General features: G+C 45.1%; 1 protein-coding gene across 4 annotated transcripts in view; it reads right to left on the bottom strand.

The window, feature by feature from the left end:
- CHGB (chromogranin B) overlaps positions 1–15078 on the bottom strand; it is a 29604-nt gene that overhangs the window by 14165 nt on the left and 361 nt on the right. Inside the window, exon 1 of one of the 4 annotated variants that reach the window (XM_090134940.1) lies at positions 6205–6324. The exons of 2 other annotated variants lie outside the window; for them this stretch is intronic. Coding sequence is in view for 1 of the 2 variants with exons in the window: in XM_031596789.2 (XP_031452649.2) it covers positions 224–272 (49 nt within the window). In the remaining variant the exon portion in view is untranslated. Of the gene's footprint in view, positions 1–223; positions 375–6204; positions 6325–15078 lie in introns of those variants that run through there. One more of the 4 variants, XM_031596789.2, reaches the window with a different exon arrangement.

The raw sequence follows: 15078 nt of genomic DNA, 5'->3' as shown, positions 1-15078 counted from the left end.
CCCCCCGGCCCGCGTCGCTGTGCGGGGCGAACCCCGGCTGCGGGGCGCAAGGGGCTGCACAGTCAGAACGCCAGTACCGCCATCCCCTATATACGTATATACATGTATTTCAATAAAATGAACTCCTGCAGGGGCTTTCGATCCTCCTCTCCCTCGCGGCGAGGACGCCGGACCCCGTCTCTCGCAGCGCCCTCCCCGCAGGCACCGCCGCGGCCCCGCTCACCTGCCAGGGCGGCGGCCGCCAGGAGGCCGAGCAGCGCCAGCGACCCCATGCTCCGCTTCGCTCGGCTCCGAGCGGCGGTTCGCCGCTATTTAAAAGGGGGAGCGGGGGCGGAGGGCCCCGCCGGGAGCCTGCGTCACCGCGAGCCCCCGGGGCCGGCGGGGGAGGCGCCGCCACCACCACCACCGCCGCCGCCGCCGCCGCTCCCAACACAGAGCCGCCACGGCCCCTCCGCCCGCCCCCGGCCCCTCAGCTCTCCCCGCCAGCACGGCGGGTGTTTCCCTTTGTTACTACCGCAGCCCTACGGCGAAGCTCTCTTCGCCCACCCCTCCGAAAGGAATGGGGGGGGTAGGGTTCCCCGGCCCCTTCCTCCCGCCGTGAGGATGCGCTATCATCCTCAGGTCTCTCCCACATCCATAGGATGCTGAGCGGCAGCTACGCGCAGCAGGGCAGGGAGGAGGTGCAGCGACCAGTCCCTTCCGGAACAGCTTTCAGAAATCACCGCTGCGTTAGTTCTCATCAGAGCCTTTCCAGGTGCCAAGGCATCCTTTTTTCTTTTCTTTTCTTTTTTTTTTCCCGCTGAGAGGTTTCGGTCCCTTCCACCCAAATCGCTGCTCCTGCTGTGCACAGCAAACCCAGAAGCAGAGCATTACTCGAAAGTGCTCCCGGTGCCTCTGTCAGCCGGCGAGTGAATGACACCGTTCCTCAAGAGCTTTTACTGGGAAAACCATTGCTCTCAGCAACCACCTCCACACAAAGCTCTTATTTATTCTGGCACTGCTCTGGGGAGCCGCAACAAATCTACCAACCGTCCCGATTCGTTCTGAACATTCCCCCCTGCTCCCTTCAGAGCCAAAGACACTGTAAGACCAAGACATGCTTTGTTTTCCTTTCATTAACCCTTCGTGGCCATCTCCAAGTTACTTGCATTTTTTAATTGCTTTTTTTGTACCTTCTCGTTGATAAGCAGGTGGCCCTCTAACTGCCAGCATTCACAGAAGACAAAGAATCTGTACATCAAAATGGCAGTTCTCTATTGTTCTGTACAATCATTATATTGTGTATCAGCAATGGCAGGCTGCTATAACCATGCATCTTTTAAACAAACAGAGCAGGGCTGAAGAACGCAACATAATGGTACAACTCACACACAGCCTCAGCTGTGCATAAAGGAAGCCAAGAACTGGAGCTCCGTTTTAAGTTAGTTTTGGAAGACAGGCTTCAACTCTGGAAGGCAGTGTCAGATGCTCTGCTCACCTTGCATTGATTACAATTTCTACACAATACCAGAGCCCAGTCATTTGGCCACCTTGAAAAGCAAATCAATGCCACACTAACTTCCACACTTCCTCATCCCTACCCTACTTCACGCTGTTCCTTTATTGCCTACAGAAGACCCATATCAACAGGCAGCTGCTTCTCTGGACATCACCAGTCATGACTACACGGAGCTGAAAAACAGATTCGAGAAACTGAAGAATGTCACTGATTCCAAGGCTCCCATGTTCCCCTCTGCATGAGGACTCGGCCAGGCCTCAACCTCCTCATCCACTCACAAGAAAGAATTTTAGGTAAAACACGTGACAGTTAAGCATTCTCCACTTCCCTGGAAATATAAAAAGCACACTCTGGTTATCCTAGTGTAACTGCTTTATTCCAGCATTTGCTTGGCTACACTCCTCAACAAGTCAAAAGAGGCAAGCAATAAAAAGACCTTGAATAAAAATAGTACCTGGAAGGGTTTTTGTACTAAGTACCAGTTCCATGCAAGTCCTCTTAACAGTGTACAACCATCACCACAGAAACCTTCTAGCTGCAAAACACACATCTAAGATTAAAAAAAACAAAAACACCCTCCTAGCTCCCATGGTTTCCAGTCCATCCCTTGCACTGTAACCACAATCCTTGGCGCTTCAAAGGCTTTTTTTTCCCCTCCTTACTGGTAGGATGATTTATATTGGAACTGACAAGATTCCTCTGAAACACTCCCTCACCTCAGTCAGGTGTCAGTTGGCACAAACTTCCCTTCAGATTAGGAAGGAAAAGCACACAAAGGCAGAACTACAGCAGGCAGCACATTTCACTGGATCGGCTGTGAATGGCACACCACAACCTTGCTTCTCAAATGTGTCAGAACTTTCACTGCAGTGATATACATACCTCATAATGATGTGACAATCTTTCACTCTATGAGTAAACAGTATTTATCCTACTGGATTCTCTCAAATATAAATGCTTTAAAAAATACACATTTGGCTCATCCTAGAAGCTAGAGATTCAAAGGATGACACGCGAATTTCCATGTCTGAGATCCTTCTAAGCTGAGAGGGAACTGCTTGGGGAATATGGGGATTGCTATCCTTTAATTAGATGTGCTAACAGGATTATGTTCATTCCTGAAAGCCAATTAGTTTTCATGGAATGAAAATCTTGTAACTCATTTCATTCAGAAGCTGCTGAAAGGATGAATCTGAAAACAGCCACCAAACAAATCTGAAAACCCAGCACCTCAAGTGACATCCTCTATTCAGCTTCCTTAATGGCACTGAAAATCCTTTCAGAGGTGTACCCAGTACTATTGCAACATAGCAGATAAGGGGTTGCATGGATGCTGAGCCTTTGCTGCTGTTATACATCACCATACATGCCTATTATACAACAGAGATACTGGGGGATTTTAAAACACATGTACAGCTGGTCTTCCAGCTAAAGCTCTACAGAAGCTGTAAACATACCACCAGGTAAATAAAAAATAAATAAATCACCACAGGTAAAAGTAAGATGTGGGACTTAGTCTAAACACAACCATCCCCCCCACATCCCATGTTTTCTACACACACACCCACATGTACACTGTTCACACACACCTGTCTTCTTTTCCATCACTCCTTTTTCACTGTTTGTTGGCTCAGAGAAGAGAAAGCTAGATTACTCTGCAATACACAGCAAAATAAAATAAAAAGCAGACTTTGAGTCTGCAGAATCAAGGATAATTTTTCCACATTGCACTCTCTGCAAGACCAACACCGAGGTCAGGACCACTACCTAGGTCCTTCTGTGACAACAATTTGCCTACCTTACTTGCTTTAGATAGTAAATGTAACATATATCTTGCAATTGCAATGGTTTGACAACCATGGTAAATAGGACACTGATAAAAAAGACACATTTCTTGCCCTCCTACAAGAGGATGTTAGAATTTGCCTAATACCACTGCACCACTGGGATTTTTAGTCACAAGTCTCTTCATATTATCTGCACTGTCACTTTGCACCGTGGTAGAAATTTCTAATTTGCTGTCAGAAAACAATATACTGGAGTAACAGTCAAAACCTGACACTCAGTATTAACTGATCACCAAGCTAAAATGCTGCATTGAATCTACCAGAGCTCAAAAAGGCCTTACACAATTACTCATGGCTTTATGAATTTGGCTATGACTAAAGCCTTTCCCAGCCCCAGCTGTAATGAAATTGCCTTGATGACAACAGGAGCAACCTTTGCAGCCCCAGCCACATCTACAGGCAGGGAGGCAGTAAAAACCTGGCATACTCCTCAATGGAGACAAGTGTCAGACAATGAACAGCAGCATCTCCCAAAAGCTGCCAGCACAACTGCCAGGCCAAGCCTTCAGATGTTTGATATTGCTACAGGACTGCAGCTTATAGGCAGCCACTGCCCAGAGAGCAGCCTGAGTGCTTTGGGACACCTCATCCTCTGTTCTGGGCATGCTGAACTTACACATCCTACAACCAAACCCCGCCCCCCTCTTACCTTTTCCCCCAAACAACACCCCTATACAACCCCATAAAAAAATAAATCCACATTTTTTAAGCATCCAATTAACCATGCTTGTAACCTCCTAAATGAAGAAGCTTGGAGCCTGTGCAACTCCTGTAAAACAGGATGGAAATTTCTTTCACTAACTCACATGTTGATTTAAGCCCTTGTATTCTGGGTGTTGCTTGTCATTAAGGAAAAATGACTTACAGTTGCCTTTACACTACAAATAATTACATTTAGGCAATGAAACAGACCCATTCAGTGTTTCTGCTTTCATTCTGTCAACTGCATATGTTCCATTTAATATTTACAGACTGGGGCGCTAGTTTGGTTTAGTAATTCATTTCTTTAAATATTTATGGCTCTTAGTCTCCCAGCATGGGTTCTGTTTGGTAAGAATAATATTGTGCTGTGGTTGATTGTGCCATGGAAATTTCATAGAAGCAAATTTCAATGCTGTAAGATAAAATTATATAGATTTCTGCAACAGCCCATAAGCTTTTCCAAAGAAACTTTTCATTGCTGACTATGTACTAAAATATTAAAATAAATCTCATTACAACCTTGTACAAAGTTCCAGACCAAAAGCAAAGTGCTGAGCACTAGCTTGTGACACTAACATTCCCACAGCAAAAGAAAATTTTAAACACACCAAAGAAATTTTAAATCGATTATATTTTTCATTTGCCATTGGCACTAAAAGCAGAAACCCAGTTAAGCAGAAACCCAGTTACAAAAAGACCCTATCAAAGAGAAAGCAAAACCCACAAAATCCAGGAAGAATCTTTGCTAAGAACTCTTCCTACTGGAAGATCCCCTTTTTCTTTGCTCTCCATCATTTTAAGTCTTTCAGGCTGTCTGCATGAAATGCCGTGTGCTTATAAAAAGGGCTTAAGGGACTTAAGTTTAAAGGCAGCCTTGGGAACTGAGAGTACCTGGCAGACAGTATGCCAGTGTAAGCTTGTCTGGTTCCAGAGACTTTGGAGACTGCTTTCAACTGACACCACCTGAGGAGCCAGGACTGGAGAGCGTATCCCTGGCCTATCATTTTAGGCTTTGCCACAGACAAGTGAGTTTCCAGGCACTCCCTCCTGGACAAAGACAACTACCTACATTTGTGATGGAAGGACAATTTCCAGGAGGCAAATAATAGTTCTAATTAATCTGCAAAATATCATACTGATGAGGCAAGGCTTGCTGGGGCTGTTGCCTTTCTTGCATAGACCTTCTTGCTCATTGGTCACCACCACCCTTTCTGTTAACTGTTTTTCTTCAGTCCCATCTCCCGTTACTTCTCCAGGGATTTCAGATAACTCTCTCCACCAGCAAGGCAGAGGAAGTGGAGGAACCGCATTTCAGTGCTCATTTGATATTTCGCAAAACATCTTCCCTGTGACTCCAACATGACAGCTGGGAGAGCATTCCTCTTGCCCCCAGAAAGGCAGCCCCCATGACTTGTAAAGGCAGTAGGAATGAGCAGGCTGGGAGTGACTAGGGTCAGTGGGAAAAAGCCAAACAGACAGCAGCTCTGAAAGCCACACAGCAACCATTTCTCATTGTCAGAAGAGTGCTCTGAACTTTGCTCCTAAAAAGAGAAGGCTTTCAAATGCAAAATAAACCTCTCCGCTCTCCCTACTATAACCCCAAAACACCCTTTTAAGAATAACCACGAAATTCTCACAGTAGAACTGCTTTCTGCAAGAGCCAGAATTAATGACACAGGAACTTAATGTTTTTGTGCCTTCTCTCTCCCTGCTTTCCATCCACGGCTTCCAGCTTGCTCCTGCCGATGGACCCAGCCACCTGGCTCCAGACTCTTTTTCCAACTGTTTTGGCTGAGCACAGTGCAACCTTGAGGTATGCAAGGGCTGACAAGATGCATGCTGAGTGACCAGCTGGTAGGATGGACAGGAGATGACTTTAACTGTCTTTCCCTCAGGGAGACTTTAATTTGGGTTCTCTCTTCTCTATTCACTTGCCAAGATCTTTAATTTAGTTCCTTCACTTCAAACACGAATGGTTACTAAACTTCTGGCTTTACTATCTAAGCCAGGTGACACCAGCACACCAACAGCCCAAGTGCAGATTTCACAAATTGATTCCACAGCTCCATACACAGCTACCACCCCAGTCTCTTCCCCAGAGGTCTCTCCATAGCTGGGGAAAGGAGCACAGTGCAATAGAAACACCAGATGTCTTACCTTCATGCTGCCTGGTGCTTGCCCCTCATCCCATCCACTTTAGCTGGTCTCGATGAGAGGTTTATGACTTTGTGGCTGCCAAAAAGGAAACATCAGGCTCCCTGGAGAAGCTCCAGTTTTAAAGGAGCAGCACTTACTGTGAGCAACAGAGGCTCACTGCAGCTGGCATCTGTCAGCCTACAGGTAGGACTGGGCAGAAATCAGTGGGTATCTTTGCTGATGTGTGTGATGATATTTCGAACATCTGCCTCTGCTGCTTTTCAGCCAAAAAAAATTGCAAAGCAGTATGGGCCCTTTGCCAGGGATATAGAGGTAACACAAAGCCTGCCAAGGAATACAGAGAAAAAGCTCTTTCAAGATTAAATGTCCTCACAAGGTGGAAATCCGCAGATGCCAAGAGTCACAACCTGTTATCTAGGGGGACTAGCATAGGAACCTGCCACCACAGCTTCCTCCAGACCTAGTGAAAGTGGCTTTCATGCACTGGTAGCCTGACTTCCATAGGAAGGGGTGCTTTCAGCCCTCTCTGGGCTCCTGGGCACATTTGCTGTCATTTGTATTATGCACTAACTGATCGTCAGGCTTTTCTCTTGAAAAACCACGTGAGACATTCTCCTTGGCACACTCTTTGCTGGACTTCCAGTCACCAGCTGTGCCTGCTGCCCTGGGCCTGATTCCATATCACAGCCTTTAGTGATACCCCTCAATCTACTGAGCCTTTTCTGCTGGCAGCTGTTCAGCCAAGCTCTCAAGGGTGACTAAGCCTATCCAGTCCACGTGAAGCTTAGAAGCCAGAGCAGAAAGTATTTTAAACACTCCACAAGAAAAAAAACAAAAAACAAAAAAACACCAAAAACCTGTGCTGGTAACAGCCCAGCATCCAGTTGTAAGCCTGCAGAGTGAAGGGATGAACCAAGTAGCAGAAAATAACGACCCTAAAAGAGACCTCTACTACTCTGGACATAGGCATGAGCAAGTGCAACATGATGGAAAGCACAGCAATAACAGCAGAGCTGCAGCAAGAGAGGATTTGCTCAAATACAACAGCTGTGGACACAGAAATAAAGAGGCTGCTTACCTTTGAAAGGCCTCAGGTACGCAGGGATCTTTAGCAAGATATCTTTGCCCCCACTGCCAGCCCTTAAATGAAGTCTGGGAAGGGGTGAATCCTGGCTCCAGCCCTTCTGGTCACTCAGGAGTATTGCATGCATCCGAGCTCCCCTGGGTTGGCTCTGCCTTCCCAACCAGGTTTTCAATCACTGGTTCAAGCCATGACTTAGCATTTCCACTACAGCAAGCCATAGCCATTCTGCTCTTGGTTGCAGCCTACTGGATGTTGCTGCCCAAAATAGCCAACTCCTCACTAAGATCATAGGCACCTTCACTGCATCTTGTGACCTGCTGGGCTCTGCAGGGTCTTGCAAGCAGGGCTGGCTTGGCCTAATAACATTAGCAGCATCACTCCTGCTTAGAAGAGATGGCTGTTGAGAGCACCTGCTGCACTCAAATGCTGAACAAGAAGTGTCTGCATTTAACCAGGTTTGTTTCTTTCTCCTTCCAGCAGCCTCTGAAGACCAGGGCCCCGAGAGCTCATCTTCCCTGGCAGAGAGGCTTGGAGAAACCACTCTCCATGAAACATTTAGAACACTTCAAAAACTGGTAAGCAGGATACCTTTCTAGCACTGTTTGTTAAAATTATGGATACCCTTGCACAGAATATTTTTTTTAAATATTCTGGTGTTATTGCCACACTATAAAATGGGCATTTTCCTGTCCCATAAGATTTTTCTTAATAATTCACACCTGGCAATTTTACTCTTGAACACCAGACAACCAGCATAAACGTTCAAGGAGTCAAAGACCCAGATCCAGCCTATAAACATGCTTTTCTCATCTCTCCTCACACAGTATTCAACCTTACTTGATAACTCAATTGCTAATTGCAGCCTTTTCAGGGGAACTGCTGCTGGGCAAAGATGTGGGTGTAAATCCCATCATTTTCTTCCTCCTCTAAGCTCTCAGTTGTCCAGAAAAAGTTGTAGGGAATGCAGAATTAACTAATTTGTGAAGGCTTCACAGAAAATGGATTGCAGGGCACAGCACTGAAACTAACCTTACCACATCCCCATCTCAATACTTCTAATCACAGATATATTCCAATTTCCCTGCTGGTTTTAGGTGCTCATTTATAGCATTCATTTAGCAGCATTCCCTGCTGCCCATGCACTGCATCTTAGCCAGAAATGTCGTCATTGCAGATAACACTGGATAGGGTTACCTGCCCTGAGAGTGACTGACATTTCCCATTACAAGAATCTGCCTTTTACTGCCAATAAAACCCTGCTCAACTTGAACTGAGGTGAGATTTTCCATGCCAGATGTTCCCTCATTACAGGGCTTTCCCTCTTAATTCACAGAACCACTGCAAAGGCAATTTAAATAAAGGTTTGACCTTTCAGCCATGAGCTTTCTGTCTTTGGTTAGCTCCAGCTACTGTCTTAATCACATCTTACTTCATTTCATGTTCTGTGTTGGTTTCTACTTTTAAGGAAGAAATGCTGGTATATGTTGTTGTCTAATAGGTATGTGGAGAAAAATAGTCATTAGGGAAAGCCTACAGAAGAGGGTATTTTTAAAAATGAACTTTGGCGTTGTGGGAAAACACATGCGCCACACAAAGGCACCTACGCTCCATAATGAAACAGACACATCTCTACAGGTTGTATACTGCCTGTTGTATTCTGATTTCAGAAACCATATGTCCTGATATACCCACATATGTCACATGATTAACTCTTCAAACCATGACAATACCAAAAACATCTTAAGCTCCTAAGAAAATATTTTCTGTGGTGTAAACAGCCCTGACTCCATTCGCTGGTTGGGAGTTACTCCACAGACACTGCTGAGGATCTGCTCCAATGACTGCCTGGCACAGGAGCTAAGCTTCCTCCCTGCCTTTTGGCTCCAGTATCAGGCAGGTCACTGGCATGAATCAGTGCCTCCCACTTAGAAGCTGCGTGGGAGAGAAAATAAAAATTCTGTCAGAGTAGGCATCAGAGAGGCCACATATACTAAACAACCTGGAGGAGCAGAGGAAAGTGGAGAATGACTTAATAGCGGGAGGATTCGTCAATGATGACAAAATAATTTGGGCCAGACATTTATATAATGCTCATTGTGGGAACAGAGAAGTAATGCTCTGTCAGACTCAGTCCAGAGATTAGTCCCAGGGCGCTGGTGCGCATGGGCAAGGGGACCTGTGCCTGCAGTAGCATGAGTCATCCCAGCAAGGGATGACAGTCCTTTTCAGCTGGTAAAAACCCAAGCCAAAGAGCAAGCATCACTAATGAGAGTCCTGCTCAGAACTTCAGGTGGGCCTCGGATGGACCGTGCAGGGCTGCTATGTCCTGGGATTTGCTCAGTGTCATGCTGAGCAGCAGCAGGGAGCCAGTGCCAAGCAAGGGCATCTCCCCCGAAGAGGATTTTGCCACAGTGAGGGCAGCTCTAAGTCCTTGTGATGCTGCAGACAATTCAAGTAACACAACTCCAGATGGGAGCCAGGGGAGAGGCACAGTACATTCTGAAATATCCTTACGCTGATTTTACCACTCATGCTGCTCTCATACTCACAAGCATTGAGATGTACCTCGTCAATGGTCTCTCCAGACCTGCTTGTGTACAGCACGGAGGACAAAGGGCACTGGCTGTCTTGTATTCACCATGTCCTGTTTTCCTCTTGATTGGTGACAAAGGACCAATTTTGGCCCTGTTTGTAAGCCTGTAAGGTGAACATCATTCCTGATTTTTATTTCAATTATACATTTCACTTGAAGTTCTTGTGGGATCTTGTTTACACTCAACCTTGAGCAATGATGTATTTTTTAAGTGTTGTCCTAGTGCAGGCTCAGAGTGCTGCTCCTCTGCGGCAAGCCAAGAGACCCTGAGCAAGCAGAAAGAAGAAAATCCTCAGATTTGTTCTGCAGTGGAAGGTACCAAAAGCCATCACCAAAGCAGCCTCCTCGTATTACTGGAGTGCGTACAGGGACAAACAGGAGGGAAGATGGGCAGAGGAAAAATGGCAGGGTTACTGCCACACAGAAGGATACAAACATGACTTGCACATTAAGAGTCCCTGCTCTCCCATCTGTTCAAATTGCCAGAGTTATAGCAGAACAATTTAGGAAAACTGGGAAAAATCCCTCCTGGAGCTTATAGAACCAGCAGAGGGTATGTGACAGAGGCTGGGATTGCCCTTCCTAGCTCTGCGCTATGGTCATGCAGCCAGCCCCTCAGAATAACAAGTCATGCCTGTTCCAGAACAGGGGAAAAGTAGCAACTTGGAGGGTTGTCCTCTATTAAAAAAAAAAAAAAAAAAAAAAGGCAGAACTCATAAGCAGTCGTGCCTAGGATATGCATACAGCATGGGCAAAAACGGACAGGGCAGTTTCAAAGAGATTGCAACTTTGGGCTCATTTTCTTTCCCCTTCAGCTGTATCTCCAGGGGTTATAGCTAAGTCTGCTTTTGAAAGCTGAACCAATGCAACCCAGCTGCTTACTGAGCTAACAGCATGCTTGAATACAAAGTGATTCAGCATCAACTGGTTTCTCACCATGAGGAAAACAGGTTATTTCCTGTCTTAAATAATGCAGCAGAGAAAAACAAACAAACAAGCAAACAAATGGCATAGGTCACAGATACAAACAAAGCAAACGGAGACAAACCAACCAAGGAGCCACAGCAAAAGGTCTCCAAGAAGACAACAATTTGGGCTACTCTGAGCAGCAAAAACCAAGTATGCTTCATAGCAAAGCGTGAGCTAGGCAAAGACCTTGCTCTCTCAGAAGAAAAAGTGAAAAATTTCCCAGAGATTGTTTCATAGCCTGGCAAGAATGGTACAAACGTGGAACATTTTGGTGAGGGCCCTGTACAAAATCTAGGTATGTCAGTTGGTTTGAAAGCCACATTCTCAATACCTAGACATTCAGAAGGAAAACCGTTCTCCATCTGTGAATAGAGAACCATGAATGTCAACACTTCCAGGCCACTGCTTCATTCCTTCCGAGGGCAGCCAGGCAAAATCAGGTCAAAATCCATGAGCCCATCATGGTTCTTCCGTGGCATGCTGCAGTCACAGAAGGCAAAAACAACTCAGAAAGCAATAGGGCTGAAAATTCTTGAAGTATTTGAAATTCAGGGAAAAGCAACAACAACAGGAGAAGGCAATGCTTCACACAGTAACAGACACCCTGATAGCGTAAGACTAGGAGTATACTGTGGAAATGGAGCACTGAAGTAAGCACCCAGGACCATTAAGGCTAAAATGACCAACATCTAAGGGCAGGAATACCTGCATGGGAGCTTGAACTCTTTTACAAGCACATGGATGGGGGAGGGGCAGAGTGAGATCCCTTCAAAAGCATTGGGACTTGGGATAAATAGCATGGGTTGATGTCTTTCACTTCAGAAGGTGTGAAAAAGAAGGATCTTTCACTATGGTTGTAAGTGCAACTGCCAAACTTATCTGAAGTTACATGAGATTTCACTTGTTTTCTAGGAAGGAGCTCCAAGCACAGAACTTTAGTTTCACTCACAAAGGCTTCAAGTTTCCTCTCTCCTCTTTGTACCAAGTGTGGAGCTTTGCCTGCAGAGTCAGTGACCTGGAAATGCTTTGTTGTTCAGAAGATGCCCTGCAAGCACTCACACAACACAAAGAGGTTTCTTCACAGTTGCTGCTATGGCCAACTATTTCCAAACCACATCCCAGATATCAAATTAACACCCACCTAATCAACACCTGAACCGAGAGGTACCCCCTGGATCTCCTTGACCTATCCAATTTTCCTTGTAAGTAATTTAACTTTCCTCAAAAACTACGCACTTAATCATCTACAGTGAACACCGGAACAAGCCTCATACTCTAGAGAAGAAATCAGATACAGATAAGAAAAAACATCCTCTCCTCTAAACAAGACCTGCATCAAATTTATCACCTGCTCCAGGGATGTTTATTCCAAGGGGCTCTGTTTTGCCCTTCTTTCTGTCTCAGTGTGAGACATAGACCTATTTTTGGCAGGCATATTGGCGTCAGCTGAACATTGTATCTGGAAGTGAACAGTGCAAAGAAGAACTCCAGGTGCTCTTGACCATGAGAGGTGCAAACTTTTCAAAAGACTGCGTGCTTTAGCAGCACAGAGTTTACTTGCCACGTCCTCTGTGAGATGCCAGCCAAGACTTGTAGATGTCAGTCGCAAATGTGGTATTTCTGCTGCATCCAGCTCTGCCTATGTCTATCTTTCAAATCCCAGAGTTTCATGATCTCCTTTGCTAATATCTATCTTCATGCTCTTTCAGCAACCACCTATTTTGTCATTACTTGCATCTCGTTTTTCCTGGAAGGCTGAAGAGAAATGCATCCTACAATCCCTTTTCTTGCTGCATCAGAAGTTTCTGATGAGAAAGCCAGGAGGCTGAAGGTAGTGGTTGCTTCAGCCCAGAGAAGCTTAAGCAAAAGCTGATATATATATATATATATATATATATGTATACATACACATACACATCTATATAAGAAACCAGGTGTTTTTAGACCAATTCATCACCAAACCCAATCCAGCAAACGAAGGTGTTCAGATGCTTTGACTTTGATTTCTCTACCTCTCCTTCTGTGAGATTATTTGTCGTAAAATGTCAGTTAAATTGCTTTGTGCAGCATCTCACTTAACACAGTGGAACATCATAAAGGCAGGCAAAAATTATAAGTGGCATTTGATTCACACTGTATTCCTTCCCCACTGAACCTCTTTAAGCAATAGCTGCCTACATTCATCAGTATTAATGTCCTTGTACTCTTGACACAGATCTGTCCTGCAACAGATCTGTGGTGGTTAAGCAATGTGAGCTGGCAGGGATAGGCTAATTATCAAGAGAACACTCAAGAGTACATTTATTTTTTTCCAGCTATAACTATTGCTGTAGCAGTTGATATTGTCCTCCTCCATAACCTTTGCCTGCAGAATGCTATTCTCTCGATTCTGACAGAGCAGCACCTGCTGGGAGGAGATATTTACTACCACAGAACTGACTGGTTCCCTTCACCTGCCAGATCTCTTCTCAATTCTATTTTTTCCCCTAGTTCTATAAACTTATGCAGCTGGGGGAGCAGCAGAAGGTCTGCTCCAATGTTTTGTGTACCTACCAGCACACATGCACCCTCACCATAAAATCAGCTAAAGCAAATTATCAAGCAGAACCATCAGCAAGCCATATACCTCAGTCTCATGATGACTCAAGGACAGCAATCCAAGCCCAAACAATCCCAGCATAAACTGCACCAAACCCAAGCATCTTGGCTATAGTTTGCAGCCAGCTGGGTTTCTTCCTGCTTTGGTTGAAGTCAACAGCCCAATTTTTCTTCCCTCAGCTGGCAACACAGAGTACAGCAGCTGCACCAATCCCCAGGAATAGCAGCCCTGCATGAAACTGCACTGCAGAATCTGACATGCATGAAAAAAATATCTGTGCTGGAGATCTGGCCAGTGTGAAAAGGGAACGGTTAAGAGCCCTCAGCAGCTGGACTGGCAGGGTAAGAGCCATCTCCAAACAGAAACGCTGAAGATCAAATGCTAAAATCCATACAATATATAACATATATATTGTAGCATATAACAGAATAACAGCATTGTAGGGATTGGAAGGAACCTCTAGAGATCATTCAGTCCAGCTCTCCTGCCAAAGCAGGCTCCCTAGACCAGGTTGCACAGGTAGGCATCCATGCAGGTCCTGAATGTCTCCAGAGAAGGAGATTCCACCACCTCTCTGGGTAGCCTGTTCCAGAGCTCACAATGAGCTGCTGAGGCAGAGCTTAGTACAGGGTGGAGTGAGTTTGCCACAAATTTTTTTTTTTCAGAACATTCTGACCAGGTGGGTAGAAACTGATACTAGCTCTGGTGAATAGCAGGATAGAGAGAACCTAGTGTACGCTGTCCTCCTGTCCCCTCTTGAAAAATGAAAAGCAACAGGTGAGTGATAAACCATATACGAAGTGTACCTTAGCAACCATGCCAAGTCGACTGTGAGCCTGTGACACTCTGACAGGAGAGATGTTGTATGTCAGGCAAGGGGTATAAAATAGTATGGATTTCACTGATTAAGCACACAATTTCTCCCTTGCCACGAGTGGGGTGCACACCCACTACTGCAGTAATAAAAACTGCCACTTCACAAAGATCTTTGCCTGATTAGAAACTACTGATTTTGAGTGTTTCTTACAAAAGCAACCAGGGAGTCTCATTTGGAGCATGCGGCAAAGAGGAGGGATGCATTCATCTCACCGTCACTTGAAGAAACTGAGATGGTTATCGAGAAAATGAGTAATGCAAAACATTTGGCTTTCAGCAGACTTGGAAATACATACAGCAGGTTCCAGCACAGGTTTGTAAAAAATTAATTAGCAGTGAGTGGGAAAGAGACTGATGGGTGTTATTCTCTGTGCAGCAGTTTTGTTTAACTTAGTAACAGTGATTAAACTATAAAATCCCAGTGAAACACCTCCTAAAATTAAGTGTTCCTCCAGAAATGGAAACAGTCAGTTCACAGCAGTAATGATCAGGTATTCTGAACTCAAATGTAGGTAGGCTCCTAACTTCACAATCCAGTGTCTGGCACAATGGTCAGTCTCCCCTAAACGTTTAGTTTGCTTTATTATCATTTAAAATTCAATGGGATTTTGGAGCTTTATTCAGCTGAGTTCTGCTCTGCTTCTTTAAGCACCTACAACATGAAAATCTGCCATAAAACATTTTTTTCCCAAATTTTTATGAAACTTAATGACAAAGAAGACAAAACTCACAGTTTTTCCAGCAAGCCCTTTG

Source organism: Phasianus colchicus, chromosome 2 (genome assembly GCF_987193195.1).
Source record: "Phasianus colchicus chromosome 2, bPhaCol1.hap1.1, whole genome shotgun sequence".
NCBI classification, from domain to species: domain Eukaryota; kingdom Metazoa; phylum Chordata; class Aves; order Galliformes; family Phasianidae; genus Phasianus; species Phasianus colchicus.
Note: the sequence above shows the minus strand (reverse complement) of the source record. Positions and strands in the feature narration are given on the sequence as shown.